Raw genomic sequence first — 20696 nt, forward strand, 5'->3', positions numbered from 1 at the left:
CCAGACTGATGCTCCATAAAACCACGCTAGCTGGCATTAATAACATTCCTATCCTTTAAGCCTTCATTAGTTGAATCCTGTATCGGTTTTTTTGTTACTTTGCCTGGAACTGATAGACTAGCCGGCCTGCAGGTTTCCAGGCCATGGCACTCGCCCCTTTTGACTACCGGCACAACATTAGCATCCAATCTTCTGGAGTGTTCCTTATATTCCAGTATTTATTAAAAATTAACATCTGCGGGCCAGAGATCTCCTCAGTGAACTCTTTTAGGAGTGAAAGTTATCTGGACCGGCTGGTTTGAAAATGTTTCTCCCTAGTGAATGTAAAATACTTCATCATCCTCATGTGATACGATTAGATCATCCTGCATCTTTACAAATACAGACCAGAAACAGTTATTGAACATGTCTGCCTTCCCACAGAATCACAGATCCGTAGGGCTAGAAGGGACCACAAGGGCCATCTAGTCTAACCCCCTGCCAAGACGCAGGATACGCTGTGTCTAAACCATTCAAGACAGATGGCTCTTCAGCCTCCTCCCAAAACCCTCCAGTGAAGGAGATTCCACGACTTCCCGAGGTATCTGGTCCATTGTCCTACTGCTCTGACAGTTAGGAAATTTCTCCTGAGATTTAATGATTTTCTGCATCATTAACAATAATTTAATAACTTCACAGCGTTTAAGTCGAAAACAGCCACCAGCTCACGCAGTCTGACCTCTTGTGTATCACAGGCCATTACAAAGCCCAGATACCCCCGTGATGTGGCACAAAGTGTCCTTAAACCAGTCGCAGTCCCTGGAGGGGAGGCGAATCTGCATTGGAGGAGCCACCTCCTGCACCCTCTTCCCCCTGCTGTGTCAGGAAGGGGGAACGGCATGTCAGCCATGTGGTGGAGCTGACCCCCACAGTGTGACATCTTCTGCCAGCTAAGTGCCAGGGGAGGTACTAGGGCTGCAAGGAGGCAGCTGGGGCTAGAAAGGCAGCAGGTCCAACCCCCTTGCCAGTGATGAGTGGCCATCACAGACTGCAGTTTGCCCCTGAGAGAAAGGGCTAGATGACGACTGGCAGTAGCCATTGAGGCAAGGTGGGTATAGGGAGGTTGGGGTTCCCCTGAGGAGGTGAGATCCAGAGTGTGGGGACACTGCTGGGGAGGGCAGTACCCGAAGATAAGGGGCACTGTGGTCTGGGAGGGATGTGGGGCCTGAACTGGAGGAGATAAAGGGACTGCAGAGGGGCAGGTAAGGGCAGGGGAGAAACTGGCCAGAGGAGGGCACTCCTGAGCTAAAGCTAATTCCCAGACTGACCAGCAGGAGGCGCCGTGCCAGTGAGTTGGCAGCTTGCTACAGAAGGCCAAAAAAGAATTTAAAGAACAGCTAGCCAAAGACTCAGAAACTAATAGCAAATTTTTTTTTGAAGTACATCAGAAGCAGGAAGCCTGCTAAACAACCAGTGGGGCCCCTGGACGATCGAGATGCTAAAGGAGCACTCAAGGCCTTTGCGAAGAAACTAAATGAATTCTTCGCATCGGTCTTCATGGCTGAGGATGTGAGGGAGATTCCCAAACCTGAGCTATGCTTTTTAGGTGACAAATCTGAGGAACTGTCCCAGATTGAGGTGTCATTAGAGGAGGTTTTGGAACAAATTGATAAACTAAACAGTAATAAGTCACCAGGACCAAATCATGATACTCACCCAAGAGTTCTGAAGGAACTCAAATGTGAAATTGCAGAACTATTAACTGTGGTCTGTAACCTATCATTTAAATCAGCTTCTGTCCCAAATGACTGGAGGATAGCTAATGTGAGGCCAATTTTTAAAAAGGGCTCCAGACATGATCCCAGCAATTACAGGCCGGTAAGCCTGGCTTCAGTTCTGGGCAAACTGGTTGAAACCATAGTAAAGAACAAAATTGTCAGACACAGAGATGAACGTAATTTGTTGGGGAAGAGTCAACATGTTTTTTTGTAATGGGAAATCATGTCTCACCAATCTACTAGAATTCTTTGAGGGGGTCAACAAGCATGTGAACAAGGGGGATCCATTGGATATAGTGTGCTTAGATTTTCAGAAAGCCTTTGACAAGGTCCCTCGCCAAAGGCTCTTAAGCAAAGTAAGCTGTCATGGGAGAAGAGGGAAGGTCCTCTCATGGATTGGTAACTAGTTAAAAGATAGGAAACAAAGGGTAGGAATAAATGGTCAGTTTTCAGAATGGAGAGACGTAAATAGTGGTGTCCCCCAGGAGTCTGTACTGGGCCCAGACCTATTCAACATATTCATTCATAAATGATCTGGAAAAAGGGGTAAACAGCAAGGTGGCAAAATTTGCAGATACAAAATTGCTCAAGATAGTTAAGTCCCAGGCAGACTGCAAAGAGCTACAAAAGGATTTCACAAAACTGGGTGATGATCTCCAGGACCCAAGAGTCCAAACAGATCTTTTGCCATGCTGGAAAAAGTTGGGTTAAGCATTCCCCAAAAGGTGAGATAGATGGAGAAGGCAGATCTAACTTCAGAGCTGTTTCTGTGCTGTCTAGTATATGTAGGCTTGGAAAAATTACATTTATATTGGTGTATGTTGGTTAGCATCAATTTCACTGTGCAGGCAGAAGCCAACGAAAAAATATTTCCACCAATAACAACAGAAATTTACAGGTAGGCAAAGTAAGAAAAATGTTACTTCAGAAATTATTAGAGTCAAAACCCAGTGATTTTGAATTAGGCTTGTTGTACATGGACTAGCAAATGAACTGTAAAACCAGTTAGGATTTGAGGATTTAAGGACATTTACTTTGTATATTTGGACATGTGATGTTTAACAGTTTATAAAGCTCTAACTTCTTGAATCTCAACTTTTACTGTCATTAAATAATTGTCTGAGCTCCCCATAATTTTTCGCAAGTGTGGAAAAAAATGCTTAAAATAAACATTGACATTATCTTTCAAAATGATATAAAAATACAAAGTGAATTCTGCCAAGCCTAAATATGTCCTCAGTCCTAGACACAGCGCCCCCTGCGGCGGAGGCTTCAGAGATGCAGAGGGGAGGCTCCCTAATGCCCCTGCAAGGTTTGTCTAGCTTCCCTGATGCCTGGCTCTGGATTGTATTGTCCCTGAGAACAGCTGGAACTGGAGGCTGACAGCCCTCTGACGGCAGGCTGGCTCCGGTCCGAATGCCTGCCTCCTGCCTTGAGGGCCCTTCAGTTTTTAAAAACCTCATCAGCCTTGAAATGGAAAAGTCACAGCTGTGGCCGAAGACCTGGTTTCAGTGTCGGAGATGTGAAAGGACGCCATCAAAGAGTGCTTTGACTCCTTCCAGCCCTTCTTAAAGAGTCCAAGGAACTCCTGCCTATTTCTCTCTAGTATAAATTGGCCCAAGAGGTCATGTCAGACCAAAGGAATTGTCCTACTGGATCAGACCATCTAGCCCTGTAGCCTGTCTCCGACGAGCAACACTGTAAAACGCTTCCAATGAAGTTTAAGAAACCCATTAATAGACTATTATGGGATAACCTGTCCAGTGGGGAAGTTTCTGTTTCATTCCGCTCACTGGTTCTTCCTCCTCCTCTTCTAACCTGCAGAAACCACATTTGCCACTACCACATTGCAGGGGATACGCGAGCAGGAGATGGGATGCCTCCACAGGTTTCTTTCCCTTTTTAAGAGGTGGTGACTTCGGCTTGGATGGACACCTCTTTCATGGTGTTACTGAAGTGGGAGGCCCGGGTGGCCCACCAAGGGTAGAGTACCCAAAATGAGGAATTTTCCCGGGATAAGGCTTCTGTTCAAAAACAGTCCAAGGACGTAAATAAGGCTCATAAGTCCCTGGTCCTCTGTCTGGCTCTCTACGAGCAGCAGGAACTGAACTGGGTGTAACTAGCTTTTCTCAGATCTAAGAACTCCAATGAACCAAACTCGGCCACAGTCAAAATAACAGATCCCATAGATGTGATGCTGGCACCAGCCTGACCTAGAACAGAGACTCATATGGCACCAAAGGTGCGAAGGTTTCAAGGCGAGTGCCATAACCAACCACACAGATCCAATATTATTGTAGGGCAGGTCTCCGGCCTGTGTTACGCAGGGGGTCAGACTAGATGATCACCGTGGTCCCTGCTGGCCTTGGACTTGAGGAAACAAGGAGTAGTTCAGGCTCAACACGGATCATGAAACATGGACTCATAGCGGCTTGGCAGCTCCTTTTCTAAAACTCCCCAGTTCGCTCTCTTGTGTATCCATCCGATTATCCCCCCAGCACCTTGTGTCGGCCTGTGTGTTAACACAGCACCCAGCGCCTTGGGGTTCTGATCATCACTGCGGGCTCTGGGACTGAATGTCATACGAATACTAAATAATAATGTAAAACGTTGACAAAGCTTCTGTATGCTTCCCATACCAGGTAACTCATCATCCCTGACTCAAGGGCTGGGCTCCCCAGACAGGATGTCTTGCTAGGCCCCAGCCCCAAACATGGACACACAAGCCCTGTCAGTGTCAGCCCCTGGTCAGAGGGGTTTTTTTTTTTCAACTGATCGGTGTGGCTGGATTCTGGGTGTCTGTTTACACACCAGCATAGAGGGTAATAAGTTTTCTTCATTCTAATACTTAACTATCTATACAGCAGAATTAGGAAATAATACCACAGACGTTCAAGTTTGGTTCGTTTGTTTTTTAAACAAAATCAGGAAATTCCACATACAAAAATGTCATGAAGGCAGAGCACAGCTATCTACTGACTGTCTCTGACCTTCTGCAGAAACTGCTGGAGCCTCCGGTGCGGTGCTGGAAGAGTGCTACACTCTGCATCAGCTCCATGCGATACCTGGCTGGAAGCCCCAGTACTTGTGATATTTCAGACTGTTCCAGTAAATGTCCTGTGGTGAACAATCCTGCACTGGCCTCCAGGAGAGGGGCTGGGCGCCATCCAGTGGACCATTTCTATTTCTAACCTCAATTATTATTATGATTCCTGGTCAGTGGCAGGGGACATTGTGACACCCTGGCACCCCCATATTCACCACTGTCATATAATTAGGCTGTTTTGTACAAAGTATGCCTTGTGAGGTATCCTTCTGGAAGTCTTGATCTGTTGAACGTTAATATCCTGGTGGATTGTATGTGCTGTCATTGTATGTGACGTTATGAAGTTTTGCTGTGTGTGTGTTACTGAAAGATGTTGTGAAGCTAGAAATGCCCTGTCATAAATATAAAGGGAAGGGTAACCACCCTTCTATATACAGGGCTATAAACTCCCTCCTGGCCAGAGGCAAAATCCTTTCACCTGTAAAGGGTTAAGAAGCTAAGGTAACCCTGCTGGCACCTGACCCAAAATGGCCAACGAGAGGACAAGATTCTTTCAAATCTGGAGAGGGGGAACAAAGGGTCTGTGTGATGCTTTTGCCGGGAACAGATCAGGAATGCAGCCTCAGAACGCCTGTTAAGTTAGTAAGTAATCCAGCTAGAAATGCGTTAGATTTCCTTTTGTTTAATGGCTGGTAAAATACGCTTTGCTGGATGGAATGTATATTCCTGTTTTTGTGTCTTTTTGTAACTTAAGGTTTTGCCTAGAGGGGTTCTCTATGTTTTGAATCTGATTACCCTGTAAGGTATTTACCATTCTGATTTTAAAGAGGTGATTCTTTTACCTTTTCTTTAATTAAAATTCTTCTTTTAAGAACCTGATTGATTTTTCATTGTTCTTAAGATCCAAGGGTTTGGGTTTGTGTTCACCTGTACAAATTGGTGAGGATTCTTATCAAGCCCTCCCCAGGAAAGCGGGTGTAGGGCTTGGGGGGATATTTTGGGGGAAGACGTCTCCAAGTGGGCTCTTTCCCTGTTCTTTGTTTAAACGCTTGGTGGTGGCAGCATACAGTTCAAGGACAAGGCAAAGTTTGTACCCTGGGGAAGTTTTTAACCTAAGCTGGTAAGAATAAGCTTAGGGGGTCTTTCATGCGGGTCCCCACATCTGTACCCTAGAGTTCAGAGTGGGGAAGGAACCTTGACATGCCCACAACTAGCCTTTCACATACAACAATGAAGAAGCTAGACAATGCTAATGGCCCATCAACAAAAAAAATGGCCATGGAAAAGACTTGTCCTCACCAGGGAACGCTTCAGACAGCCTATGGATAATGGCTGCCATAACTCATCAAGCATGCCAGGGCATGTGACTAGACCACATGATACTGAACTCCATTTTGGTGCCTGTATTTTTCCACAAACTGGGCTGGGAACTTGGCTTGGAACAAAGGGGTTCCTGCCATACAGAAGAAACTATAAAAGGGGGAAGTGACGTCACCAAGAGGCCTCACTCCCTCTGCAACTCAACACCTGGAAACACCTTAGAACTGGGGGAAGTGCTGGTCCCAGGCCGGAAGAGAGGATTCCTTCCTGTGTACAGAACATCTATAAATTGATTGTACTAGCTAACAGACTGAGACACTGTTTGATTCAAATCCTATCTAGTATATTAGGCTTAGATTGCATTTTTTGTTTATTTGCTGAGTAATCTGCTTAGATCTGTTTGCTATCACTTATAATCACTTAAAATCTATCTTTCTGTAATTAATAAACCTGTTTTATGTTTTATCTTAACCAGTATGTTTTTGAGTGAAGTGTTAGGGAATCTTAGCTCTGTTAACAAAGGCTGGTGCATATCTTTCCCACATGGAGAGGGAAGCGGACTAATTAATGAGCTTGCACCGTACAGACCCCTGACCGGCGCAAGACGGAATAATTCTGGGTTTATACTCCAGTAGGGGTGCAAGGCTGGGGAGCTGGGAAATTGGCTGGTGCCTCCACTGTTGGTCCATGAGTGGCTGAGGTAAGGCACGCAGGTAACTCAGCTGGGGGTGCGGTGTCACCTGCTGTCATGTCGGGTCATGGTAGAGCCCCAGGGCTGGCTGTGTGTCATCAGCAAAAGCAGTGTGAGAGGCCAACCCAGCTGAATAGTTAGGGGGCAGAGCGGTTCCAATAGCTTCCAGGCTTCACCCCAGGGCACATCCCATCACAGCCAAGTCAGCCTGTTTCCTGACTGGTGGAATGAGAAGCACATAGTTGCCTGCATGTCTTCCCTGGCTGCACTGTCACGTCTGGAGAAGCTGGAGGGTTCACTGAAGGAGCCGAGACAGGAGGCAGATTCAGAGATTTAAGTCATGAGTAAGGGTAAGATTATGTCACAGAGCTCACGGATTCCATGACATACAGAGACCTTTATGACATTTTCCAGCCCCAGGGTGGTGGACCAGAGTGGTCAGCTGGCGGGGGCCCTGGAGCTCTGAGCCACTGTGGGCAGCAGGGGCCCCCACAGCTCCGCGCGGCCGCGGCCAGTAGGTGCTGGACCCCCTCCTTTGTGCAGTAATGCTCAGGCTCTCATCTCCTCCACTCGGGCTCCAGTCCTCCCCTACCTCGCCAGCCCCCTTTTGTCACGGCTATTTTGAGTAAAAGTCAGGGACAGGTCACGGGCTTCCATGAATTTTTGTTTTATAGCCCATGACCTGTCCCTGACTTTTACTAAAAATAACCGTGACAGAATCTTACCCTTAGCAATGAGCACACCTAGCTCTGAAAGCACTTTACAAAGGAAGGGCTCTTTTGTTTAGCTGTGTGCCCTGGGGCCGCACAGAAACATGCTGGCCAGCATTTCCTCTCTCCTCAGCCTCTGGGGCTTACCTCAATCAGAAAGTCTCCTGTGCGAAGTCCTGCTTTCCAGGCCACACCTTCCACATCCACTGACTCCAGGTACTGGAGCGCTGGGAAGGCTGGCGTCGGGGTGAACTCCTCAATTGGAGTCTCGGCTGAAAGAGAAAGAGCGAGCCCCAATTAGCAGTACACAGCAGAGAGGCAACAGAACATTCAGTGACGTCTAGAAAAAAGCTCTCCAGAAGCTTAGCTGGCTCAGAGACCAAGCAGAGGTGTCTCTACTGAGCACCTGACCCGCTTCTCTTGCAGAATGGTGATTTAATGCTTATTTATGTACAGTCATTTCCATGATGTTCATCATCACAGAACCTGCTAATGGCCCCCCAGAGCCACATTTACCTCACACAGAGAGAGTCGCACTCATCCTCCACAAGATGCCCCACAGCCATTCACCCCAGTCCCTCCTCCCAGAGCCACCTGCAAAACCGAGAAATACCTACAGAAAGAGGGTCACACACTTACTTAGACTTTAACCACATGGCTGGCTAGGAATTACGTCCCCCAATACACATGAAATTTCCTCTCCACAGACCAACCAAAATCCCTTTCCAGCCTCCATCCCCTGCTCCCTTACATCCCACCCTCCACCGACCCCATCCGACTTCGCTGTCCAGCCACGGTGAGTCATTTTGCCTAGGAGGTACTGGGAACCATCACTTGGGGGAGGGAGGGGGAGGAGATATGGATTTCTCCCTTGTGTGGAGCAGTGTGGGGAGAAGGTGAGGGTATGCTGTCTGACCCCCATAAAGAAGACCGTTGCAGGTATCCAGGAACAGAGAAAAAAATACCACCTCCAGGAATGCCATAGGGCAGCAGTTCTCGAACTATGGGTCAGGACCCCAAAATGGGCCACAACTCCGTTTTAATGGGGTGACCAGGGCTGGCGTTAGATTTACCGGTGCCAAAGCCCGAGCCCCACCGCCCAGGGCCAAAGCAGAACCCCCACCACTTGGGGCTGAAGCCCGAAGGCTTCAGCCCTAGGGAGTGGAGCTCAGGTTACAGGCCACCTGCCTGGGGCTGAATCCCTTGGGCTTTGCCTCCGCCCAGGGTGGTGGGTCTCGGGAGGCCTCAGGCTTCGGTCTCCCCTCCTGGGGTCGTGTAGTAATTTTTGTTGTCAGAAGGGGGTCGCGGTGCAATGAAGTTTGAGAACCCCTGCCATAGGGTTGACAGGCAGCAAAGGCCTTGGCTGGGCTGCTGCTGCCCGCCTCACTGGGATCTAGGCCCCTGATGGAGAAACAGGGACTTGCCTCAGCTGGACCGCTCCTCCTAGGCTCTCGCTGCTGCTGGTGCAGTCTATGGCTGCCAGGGGCTACCCCTGACTCTGTGGGAATTTCTTTCTCCCTCAGCTCATGTGGCTGGGGCAAGACTGGCACATAGGAACATTGGACATAGGGCTGGAAGGGACCTTCTGGGTCATCGAGTCCCATCCCTGCTGTCACAGGCAGCCCATCATACCACCCCAGTCATAAACCTGCCTTAAAAATAGCTAGGCCTTTTGCCCCCCGCCCGCTTCCAATGGGAGGCTGTTCCAGAGCCTCCCTCTGATAATGGTTAGAAGCCTTCTGGTTTTCAGCCTGAATTTATTCATGGCCAGTTTATCTCCACTTGTTCTTGTGCCAACATTGTCCTTTACTATGAACAGCCCTTCCCCCTCCGTGGTGTTTGCCCCCTGATGCACAGAGAGTGTCTGCATCTCTCCCCAGCCTTTGTTTTGGTCGGCCAAGCAAGCCAAGCTCTTTCAGGGTACGTCGACACTCTGAGCTTGGGGTATGCGCTGAGCTTGGGGTATGCTCACGCAGACATACTCGTCTCTGCACTCATGAAAAGCAGTAGCGTGGCTGTGAAAGCGGGGGCAGTGCCGAGCGGTGGCATAGATTAGCCATGCCGAGGAGGTACCCCGGGTTCAGGCAGGTTTGTATGGCTAGCCCACGCCCTCGCTAACCACTGGCCGGACTACCGCGGCTACGCTACTGCTTGTCGCCTGCTAGTTTAATGAGAGGTAGTGCGAGGATGTGTGTGCAAGCTGGAATCGCACCCCCAGCTCCGTGCAGACCCACAGACGTAGCCTCTGTCTCCTCTGGAATGTTCCTGCTGGGGCCTTTTGCCATTGTGGGGAGGGGATGTAAGTGCTTTGATCTAACAAATTCTGGGCTTAACACAGGGTACCTGGGTTAAATTGAATGGCCCGTGACATACAGGAGGCCAGACCAGTGGTTCGAATGGTCCCTTCTGGCCTGTGATACAAGCAGATTTTAACTCTTACTGGTACAGTACCCCACCCCCGACTCTCCCCCCCACCCTCCCAAAATGTTCCGTGACTAGGGCCCTGCGCGGACACAAATTTATATCTGTGGATGCAGATATCCGCGGATAGAGAATGGTATCTGCTGAACCGCAGGGCTCTCCCGGGAACTGCAGTGGTGGAAGGAGCAGGATGTGGGGCCGCCGCTCCCAGGAGCCAGTGCCCCTCGCCAGCAGCTCCTCTGGCGTGGCTGTACAGACCCCCAGCCCTTCCACGCAGCTGCATCTGCTGTCTGGGGTCTGTACCGCCCCCAGCCCGGCCCCCAGCCCTGTCCTCCGGTGGGGCTGTACAGACCCCAGACATAACTCTCGTGATACCGACCTAAGCATGCAGTGCAGAGCAGGGCTCAGATCCAGGCTGATATACTCTGTGTAGACATGGGCTGCCCCTTCATTCTGCCAGTGACGGACATGAGCAGCTGAGGGACACTCTACACAGGTTAGACCTGTCCAGAAGTAGAAGACTAATGCCTTGTGGGCATCCAAAGTACAGGGCTCTCTTCATCCTCATGACAGTGAAGCTTTAGAGAAAAGGCTGGCAAGTAGACAGACTGATTAATGAGGGTATCCAAAACCACCATTGCCAGGCACACAAGGCGAGGCCCTAAATAAACCCTGTCCTTAAAGACACCTGTACCCTCGAGGTCTGCAACTAATGCTCACAGCTCTCCCAGCCTCTTACTAGTGACTGGGCATACTACTTTCAGTGAGAGATGCAATAATAAACAAGTAGCCATAGGCTCAAAAGGAGGACCTATTGACACTGACAAAACCAAATTTAAGTCCCAAAGGGGTGTGGGATCCCTCATAAGTGGAAAGTCCTTTTCCTTTTAGGGGAAGTAAATACTCCAGTATAAGTGAAAGAGAAGTCTGCATAAGAGGTGTATCCCATGACTAGGACCACACAGAGAAACATCTTCACATCATCATGTAAATATATCTAATGGATGGTTTCCTAAGAGAATGTCCAGACACTCCAGGAAACACTCAGTCTCTTGAGCTGACAACCACTGAGCATCCCAACTGCGAGATGAGGGCTGGCCGTAGTTCTGTGAAATTATATCAGTGACTTGAGGCAGTGTTATAGAGTCCTTGAGGGAGCATCTCAGGAGGTCCACGGACCAACGCTGATGTGACTAGGCTGGTGCTGTCAGAATCAGAATGGCATAATCCTGTTTGAGCTGGCATAAAACCACTGGATTCAAGGGACTGGGAGAAAAGGCATTCAGCAGCTCGTCCTTCCACAGGAGAAGGAATGTGTGTGAGGTAGACCCTGGGCTGTAATCTGACCTGGAACAGAGCAGGGGACGCTTCCTCTTCAGTTACGCAGCGGAGAGCGAGCTCTGGGGCCTGGAAGATAGATTTGACTGCATCCATCTTGAGGGACCCTTTGTGATTCCTGCTGCATGTTCTGCTGAGCTGATCTGCCAGACAGTTCTGAACACCTGGGAGGTGTGAGGCTTTGAGGGTCATGGTATTTCAGAAGCAAAAATCCCAGAGCTCTATAGTTTCCTGGCAAAGGTGATCTGACTTGGCACCTCCCTGTCTATTCAGGCAGAACATAGCAGCAGTGTTGTCTGTGAGGACTTGCACAGTACAGCCTTTGATGTGTGGATCCACTTGACCCACCAGATGAATCCCTCTTGAACATTTATGTGGACAGAGAGTTTTTGATCTGTCCAAGTCTGAAGGTCTGCCCAGATGAGCTCCCTGGCCTAGGGACAAAGCATCCGTAAGCAGAGTCATGTAGGGCAGAGTCAGGGAAAATTAGACCTCTTTGCATATGCTGGCAGGTCCATCCACCAATCTAGGGATGAAAAGACACTTGCAGCAAGTGCATCAGCATGTCCAGTAGGTGACGAGATGGACAGTAAGCAAACTCCAACCACCCTGCCTCTGAGGTGAAGTCTGGCATGTCATGCAAGCTGCCACGGGTCCTAGAAGTCTCAGGCAATTCCTTACCGTTGTACAAGGATGGGCCTTGAGACTTTTGCATAGGTCCAATGTTGCCTGAAATCTGCCTGGGAGCAAGTATACCTTCCCCAAACTGGAGTCGAGAACTGGGCCTGTAAAATCAATTCTCTGCACAGGAAGCAGTACTGACTTGCCCTTGTTGATCAACTGGCCCAAGGCATGAAAGAGGGATTGGACTGTCTGGATGGAGACCTACACCTGGTACGTGGATTGTCCTCGTATCAACTAATCATCCAGGTACAGAAATACTTGGATGCCAGCCCTCTGAGAGATAGCACCACCTTGCCATACACTTTGTGAAGACTCGAGGGGCTGAGGACAGACCCAACATGACTGTGAATTGGACATCTACCATGAGAAACCTTAAAATTGAGGGCAGCATACCAATCGTTGGGATCTAGGGACAGGATAACACAGGCCGGATAATCATGCCAAACTTTCTGTTTGTTAAGTATTTGTTCAGGTTTCGCAGATTGAGAATAGGTTTGAGGCCTCCCTTGGACTTTGGAATGGAAAAATACCAGGAATAAAATCCCTTCCCCCAGTGCTGAGGAGATATCTGTCCTGTAATCTCTGACTGCAAAGAGACTGCACTTCTGGAATGAGAGCAAGCCTGTGAGATTAGTCCCTGAAAAGGGACCGGGAAGTGGGAGGCATGGGGGAACATGGGATAGAATGGGATAGAGCATGGGATAGAACCCAAACCCAATCATCAGTTGTACTAGGGCTCCGAGCACCTAGCAAGCGGGACAACCTGCTGCCAGAGGGGGGAGAGAGTGTCCTGTCCGTGGGAGTGGCGTGCAGCTTTGGATGAAAGACAGGGAGCTGGATAGACTGTTTCAGGTGGAATTCGGAGACTACCTTTGGGAGAATCGTAGGGTGAAGGTGCATGGAGAATTTGTCCTTACGGAAGATGGTATACAGGGAGTCAGCCATCATGCCTGCCAATTCGCTGACCCGCCGAGCGGAAGGGACGGCCACGAGGAAGAGGACCTTCATGGATAGGTGTGAAAGGAAGTATGTGGCCTGTGGTTCGAAGGGGGGCCTGGTGAGGGCAGATAGCACAAGATTAAGGTCCCAGGGAGGGGGAGGGAGAAAGGCATAGGGGTAAGGACAGGCAGGAAGCAGTTCATCTGGCCCTTTAGAAAGTGGGTAGTGGTCGGGTGTGTAAACAGCGACCCTCTGTTCAGTGGGGGGAGGAAGGCACGGAGTGTCGCAAGGTGAACACGTATTGAGCTATGTGCGAGGCCCGAGTGCTCAAGCTCCAGGAGGTGCTCTAGGATGACAGGCATGGAGACGTCCCTCTGAGGAAGGTGGTGGCGTTGCGCCAAAGAGGTGAAGCACTTCCCTTTGCAGCATACCACGCCCATGTGGAGTCTTGTCGGCTGTGTGTCAGTATATGGCGGACGGGTGATAAACAGGCATTGTTAATCTGTGAGCCCCATCCAAAAACCAGGCCATCAGCTGGAGTGGGCCTGGGTTGGGGTGTCGAACCTTGCTGTGTTCCTAGGAAAAGAGATCCAGCAGGGTGGGGAGGCTTATCGGTGGACAGGTGGACAGTCTGAGTAGATTGGGAAACCAGAACTGTCGGGGACAGCATGGGGCTATCAAGATGATTATGGCCCGGTCCCAGCGGATCTTGCGCAGGACTTGGGGGGAGGAGGGAACCAGGGCGGGGGGAATCTCGACCCCTGGCTCCCCAGATGCAGTACAGAGGGAATTTGCAATTCTCATGAGTAGCGAAGAGGTCCCAACCAGGGGTGCCCCAGGCACGGCAGATGGAGCTGAGCGTGGGGTCGCGGAGTTCCCACTCGTGGTTGGGGTACCAGATCCGGCCGAGTGTGTCCGCCAGGGAGTTCTGCGCCCCTGGGAGGTACGCGGGGCAGGATTTTGCGGTGGAGGCATCGGTTCCACAGGCAGATGGCCTCCATGCAGAGTGATCAGGACCCGGTGCCGCCTTGTCTGTTTATGTACGCCACTGCAGTGGTGTTGTCTGAGTACCTGGACATGTTGATTGTGGAGAAGAGGTAGGAACGCATGGCAAGCCAGGCAGATCACCCGTAGCTCCAAAAGGTTGATGTACATGCGCCCTTCCCGGGGAGTCCATGTCCCTTGTTTGGCATGGACATCTGTGTGTGCGCCCCACCCTGCTAGAGAGGCGTCCATGGTAAGGGTGGCCCTAGGGACGGGAGGGGCGAACGGGGTGCTGTGGAGCACCTTGGAGGGATCAGTCCACCAAGCGAGGGAGGCGCGGACCCAACTTGGGCATTCAAGGGTGAATCCAGGTGAGTGAGGTGGGGTCGGCAGACCGAGAGGAGCCATAGCTGTAGACAGTGCATGTGGAGGTGAACCTGCGGGGTCACGTGGGTGCAGGCTGCCGTGTGGCTTAGGAGGCAGAGAGAGCAGCACACCATCATGTGCGGGTTGCAGCGCAGGGTTGTCCTGAGAGCTGTAAGGACGGTGAAACGGTCTGCTGGGAGGAAGTCTTGCGCTGCTACGGACTCCAGGCGCGCCCCAATGAAATGGATCGTCTACACTGGGAGCAGCATGGGCTTCTCCTTGTTGACACAGATGTCCAGTGAGGTGAGGGGCAAGCGGAGCATGGTGACACTCAGTGCCCCAGCCGGGGAAGGTGGGCTGCAATGACCGCAAAGACCTGGGTGAAGACCCTGGGGGCTGTGGCGATGCCGAAGGGAAGGATTTGGAACTGACAGTGGTTGTTGCCCATGTTGAAGCAGAGGAATTTGCGATGTGCTGGGTGGATATTGTTAGGATGTATATATTCAGGTCTGTCTGTAAAGGCCTATACTTTAAGAATTTAGGTATATGCTTACCACTTAGCTAGTTACAGAGGTATAAAAGAAAGAATCAAAATCACTGTCTGACTGTATAGGGCCTTTTTTCACTGTGACAGTCTGAGGCCCTGTGCTTAGGCTAAGGCCTTTGGCTAAGCAGCAGAGGCAGCCCTAAGCTGGGAAGCCAACGGCTCACATCCTCACATTCCAGACTAGTCACATTGAAATAAGATGCCATTGGGCTGTTAGGAATACAATCCTGTCCTGATAATGCCTATCACCTCCAGAGAAAGAGAAGAGCCTAGAAGATGTAAAAGGAAACTTAGTTTGATAGTATCCTGTCTGGCAAGAACTCACTTTGGTAAATGGGGGGGAATGGGAACAGGGACACAGGCAAGGCTCTGTGGTGTCAGAGCTGGGAAGGGGGACACTAAGGAAGGAAACTGGAATCATGCTTGCTGGAAGTTCACCCCAATAAACATCGAATTGTTTGCACTTTTGGACTTTGGGTATTGTTGCTCTCTGTTCATGCAAGAAGGACCAGGGAAGTAAGTGCGTGAAGGAATAAGCCCTCTAACAGATATCAACATGGAAGTACTCGTCTTTCATGTCGAGGGCTGCGAATCATACCCCCTGAGGGAGAGAATGATGGATGCGACGGTCACCATAAGAACTTGGTCTTCCTGAGGAAAGTGTTGAGTAAGCAGAGATTGATGATAGGGCAGAGGTCCTCACCCTTCTTTGGAATGAGGAAGTACAGGGAGTTGAAGCCCTTGTTGATGAAGGGGACAGGCATGGGCTCCATCACACTCTTTGTTAGGAGGGCATCCGCCTCATGTCGTGTGATGGGCGGGCTCCCTGGAGGCATCTGAGGGAGGCCCCGGTGGGAGGGAACGCTGCAGAACTTTATAGAGCAGTCGTGTTGTATGATCTCCAGGAACCAGCGATCCATGGTGATCTTGCCCCAGTGGTGGGCGAACAGGGCAAGACGGCCCCCAAAGGTGATGGGGCGGGGGGTGTGTAGGCAGTGACACAGGGGTTTTGCAGCTCTCGACCGACGTGCCAAAATTGGGCCTTCAGTTGGTGTTGATGTGCGACAGAGGAGATGGTGGTGGCTGATGGGCACGGGCACTGAGATCTGAGGCGCTGTGAGGCCGTCTCCTGGTACCAGATGTAGGTTGGTTGGTATGGGGAACAGGGGCTTGGATGGAACCATGGCTTGAGTTGCCGGTGTGATGGGATCCCTAGGGTGCAGCCTGGGGCTGTGGGACCATTGTGCCTCATGAACTCTCTCCAGCCTGGGCTGTCTCTCACAATGCCTTGCTAGTGACCAGCTGCAAACCCGTCCAGGTGCGGTGATCACTCAGCACAACCGCATGTGGAGACCCCACATCCAGCTAGATTGAATGAATACTCCCAGAGCCACTCATGAATCACACAGAGAAAGGCACCCGCCAAATCCCCACAGCTCCCAGCACTGTACCTCAGGAATATACCATCCCGTGCTGCTCAAGATGAGCAATGCAAACTTATGAATTGGTTTCCCACTTCATCAATGGAAAGTGGATGTACACCGGCCTTCGCAGACCTGAGTACATTTGCCACACGCTTCAGGCAAACTCACTGGTAAAGACAAACAGCTAAACACATGTACTGACTACATTTTACACTATTGATAGATTTTAAGTGATATTAAGTGACAGGCAAAAAGTCAGAGTTAGTTACCGAAATAAAATAAAACATAAGCCACACAGTCTAAACTCTCAACCCTGTTAGACAGGGCAACATCTAGATTAAGCAGTTTTTCTCACCCCACTGGATATTGCAGTCCATAGTATACAGATTTCGTCCTTGAAATCTTGATCAGTCCCCTCAGTTGGAGTCTTCAGAGTGTCCTTGTTGCTTGCAGCATAGGTGGGTGAAGGAGAAAGGCCCAGCCTGCTTGGAAAACACAAGTCCAGGCACATCTGGGGGGCATTGCTGAGTCTCCAAGCAAGGTTGAGCAATTCCCCTGGTGTGGCCTCATGCAGGTAAGTCATTGCATTGTAGCTCCCTCGCTGGACAATGGCTGTTGATGGGTTGTTTTGACATCCTACCCGGGTGTTGGTGACTTTCCTTGCTGCTGCCCCTGGGGAGCTAGTATCTGGCTGATTCCCAACTTACAGCATGTTTTAGTGACCACCATACAACACAATCCTCATAACTTCATATGCATTAATGATAGACATCTATGGACAGAGAAATGACTTTCAGTAGATCATAACCTTTCCGCGATACCTTACAAGGCCTCCTTTATATTGCAAGATCACAATCATACATAAATGAGGAATATGGGGGTTAAGGGCGCTCCCCCAAGGTAGAGAATGTCACAGCTGGTGACTGGGGGGCTGGATTGTATGTTCCCACCGATCGGAGTGTAGCCCTTGAGTCATTCAGGGAGTGGAGAGCCTCATCCGTCTTGGCGAAGAACAATTTGTCCTCATTGAAGGGGATGTCCTGGATGGTAGACTGGACTTCCCTAGGAAAGCATGTGGATTGGAGCCAGACTTCCTGACACCTAACCAAACCCGTGGCCAGGGAGCAGGAGGATGTTTCCACCACATCCACTGCGACCTGTAGGCAGACTTTGGCCATCAGGCGGCCTTCCTCCACCAGAGCCTGGGACCTGTGTTGCTTGTCCTGCGGGAAGTCCTCCAAGAACTCAGCCAGCTTCGCAAAACTGTTGAAATCACACTTAGCCAGCAGAGCCTGATAGTTTGAAATGCAGAATCGCAGGGCTGCGGAGGAGCAGGATTTGCAGCAGTGCCGGTTCAGGCACTTCACCACGTTATCTGGCAGCGTGGAGAAGTGGTGCCTCACTCACTGGTAGCCGCGTGCACCTCCAGCGAGGCCGGGGCGGGGTGGGAGAAAAGAAAGTCAGCTCCCTTAGATGGCACAAAATAGCAGCATTCTGCCCTCTTAGGTGTCGGGGCACAGGGGGTGCCAGACCTCCAGTGCCGGGTGGAGGATGGCCTCGTTGATGGCGAAAGCCAGGTATGCTGGCCCTCAAGGCTGGAGGATGTCCAGCAGTTGATGGGATTGGTCCTGGACCTACTCCAAGGGGACACCCAGACTGAGGGCCACCCTCTGCAGCAGCTCCTGATACTGGAGGTGATCACCAGGAGGTGAGAGGGTTGGGGAGATTATGGTTTCGTCCTGGGAAGAGGACTGATGGTACTGGGCTGCATTCTGGGTTCACCTCTTTGTCTGAGCTGGACGGTTCCAGCAGACGGGCATGGATGGAATGGTGCAAGGCTGGTGGGGGTAGGTACAGGAGGTGGTACGGATCCCACGTGGGCCAGTGTAGCCATGGGGCCGGGTTTGGTGGATACTGTGGGTCCCAGGAATAAGAGTATCACTGCAGCTGGACCAGGGGGTAGCCCGTCGGGTGCGGCGGACTCGCTCGGGAGTCTGAGCTGCACCTGGGCATCGGGGAGAACGATGGCTCCTCCATGGAAAAACCCTCCAAATCTGAAGAGGCCTGTGGCAATGACAGGACCGTAGGAGCAGGCGGACCGGCAGCCGCCGGATGCAGATCCTGACCCAGGAAGCGTGGTGCATCCGCTGGAGTAGGTGGCTGTGGAGCCAAGAGGAGCAGGGAGGGCGGCTATGGCAAGTTAAGGTGCACTGTCACGGGTTTAGCCTGTCCAGGTGTCCAGGGCACGTCCTGATGTCCACCAAATTGGGGGCAAGGGGTGCACAGAGTGGAGCGTGGGGACTCCTGCCAAGATGGAGGGGTGTGCCTCAGAGGGCTGCTGTATTGCATGGTCAGTGTGGGAGTCAACAGTGCCCAAAAGCGGCAACAATCTACTCTAACTATAGGTACGTACACAACGAAGAAAACAACTAAACTAACGAACTATACACAACGGATTTGAGTGCTCTCGTAGAAGCTACAAGCATGAGAGAGAAGATTCCGACTCCGACCATGCCGTAAGAGGGAACTTATATCCTCGTTTGGAGCATGTGGCAACTTAAGACACACATGCAGGTCAACGGACACTGCTGCTGAAAACTTCCGGCTCTGGGGCACGGTGCGCATGCGCACCCACGTTTGGAATACAGATAGCAACCATCACTCGAAGACGAACCAGGTAATGCAGGAGCAGGCACAGAGGTGGGTATGAGCGTTGAGAAGCCAGTGAGCTGCTGGTGCTGCTGGCTTACGAGCCAGCCTGCTGGCCTCTGCACCCGATCAGGTGGCATGGCTAATCAGGCAGCGGGCTGCAGGCCAGCTGTACTGATGAGGCTGCCTGGAGACTAGCTCTGCTGCAGGCCCTGATTTCTGACAGATCCTCATTAAGCATGGCCTGATATTCCTGTTTGACTTCCGCTGGTAGATTGTCCATGAATTTAGCCATATTATCCCAAATGTAAAAAACATCTCTGGCTAAGACAGCCTGGTGGTTTGCATTTCAAAATTGTAACCCAAGGCTGAATAAATCTCTCTACGAAAAAGATCAAGCTTTTTTGAGTCTTTGTTTTTGGGGTTAGTATTGGAACATCCTTATCTTGTCTTTTCATTGACTGCAATAATCACCACCAAAGCTCCTGGGGTAGGGACTGAACAAAATTTGCTCATGACTCTGGGATGACACATGGTATCTTCTTCTATTTTGTTAGCTGTAGGTGTTAAAGACACAAGTGTCTGCCAGAGTATTTTTTTAATGGGCTCCAAATTGCTGGGTCCTGAGGTGTGTAAAGTACCCACTAATTTATGTGGATTCTCCTGCACCAGATCCACCTAGATCCCCAGGGAAGTGGCTACACTCTTTAACAGCTCTTGGTAGGCCTTATAATTGTCCAACTAGGAATGATGATGTCGCTTCGTCAAATAAATTGTAGGCTTTGTTCAATGGTGACTGTACAGGTTCATCTTGTAAAGTTTGATGCAGTATGTCCTTGTCAGATGGGTTGGGTATTGTCAATATCACCTCCACCACCTGATTGATACCACGGTTGGTAATGAGATCAATACCAGACATTTCTTGCTGTCTTGGAGGTGACTTAAGACAGAGGAGGCACGGGGCAGGCTGTACAAGATGCTGGAGGCATGAATGCAGAGCTCCAAAAAAGCCAGTGATCAGACATCAGGCCCCACTTAAAAATATCCCATGGCATTCTGTCTGTAGACCTGCTCCTGTGAGAGTGCTGGGCTGAGATCTCAATCTCAGTGAAGCCTCAAGACTTCCTGTAATAGGATCTAGCAGCATAAGATCCTACCTCCAGTTCCGAGGAGGATTAGGAGTAGTCTAAGAGCCACATCGGTGCAGTACTGGGGGGAGTAGAGGGAGCTGGAGACTAGGCCTGAGACACAGTGGTGGACACTGGGGAGCACTGGGAGCTTACCCGCTCATGGTACGTAAATCTGCCTTGGAGATTCACTGAAGATTTCTTAGCTGTTGCCAGTATCAAGAACCGCAACATTTAAGTTGGTGCTGAGTGAGCTGGTGCCACAGATGTAGTGGGTACCGGAGCTCGCAAAGAAGAAACAGATAGTGCAGAGACATCCACCTTGTGAAGTAGAAGGAAATCCAGCACTGAGAGGCAGAGGAGGTTGTTGGCTGCTGCGTACGCCTCTGCTGTTGTCAGTGCCAAGAATGGTGGGTGGACAGCAACATGCAAGGATCAAGGTTTCGCCGTGGCAGGCCCTGGTGATGGACTCTGTTTCAACAGTACTGAGGTCGGTGCCAGAGTCATTGACTAGACACTACAAGCCAAAGTAGTATCAGGTACTAGGGAGTGCCTAGCCAAGGCCCATGCACTAAACCTTTGTACCCGACTTGCTTCTGGAGGGTTCTGCAGGAGATTGAGGTTTCTTTGATGAAGACTTCTTAGGCTTTGAAGACTGTGCTGTCAGACATCTTCTGACTTTTCAATGGCACT

General features: G+C 50.5%; 1 protein-coding gene across 2 annotated transcripts in view; it reads right to left on the reverse strand.

The window, feature by feature from the left end:
• Positions 1–20696, reverse strand: part of SHANK3 (SH3 and multiple ankyrin repeat domains 3) — a 755611-nt gene that overhangs the window by 66669 nt on the left and 668246 nt on the right. For both annotated transcript variants that reach the window (XM_043522025.1, XM_043522029.1), the window contains exon 17: positions 7672–7796. In XM_043522025.1, coding sequence (XP_043377960.1) covers positions 7672–7796 — 125 coding nt within the window. The remainder of the gene's footprint in view (positions 1–7671; positions 7797–20696) is intronic.

Source organism: Chelonia mydas, chromosome 1 (genome assembly GCF_015237465.2).
Source record: "Chelonia mydas isolate rCheMyd1 chromosome 1, rCheMyd1.pri.v2, whole genome shotgun sequence".
In the NCBI taxonomy this organism is placed as follows: Eukaryota; Metazoa; Chordata; order Testudines; family Cheloniidae; genus Chelonia; species Chelonia mydas.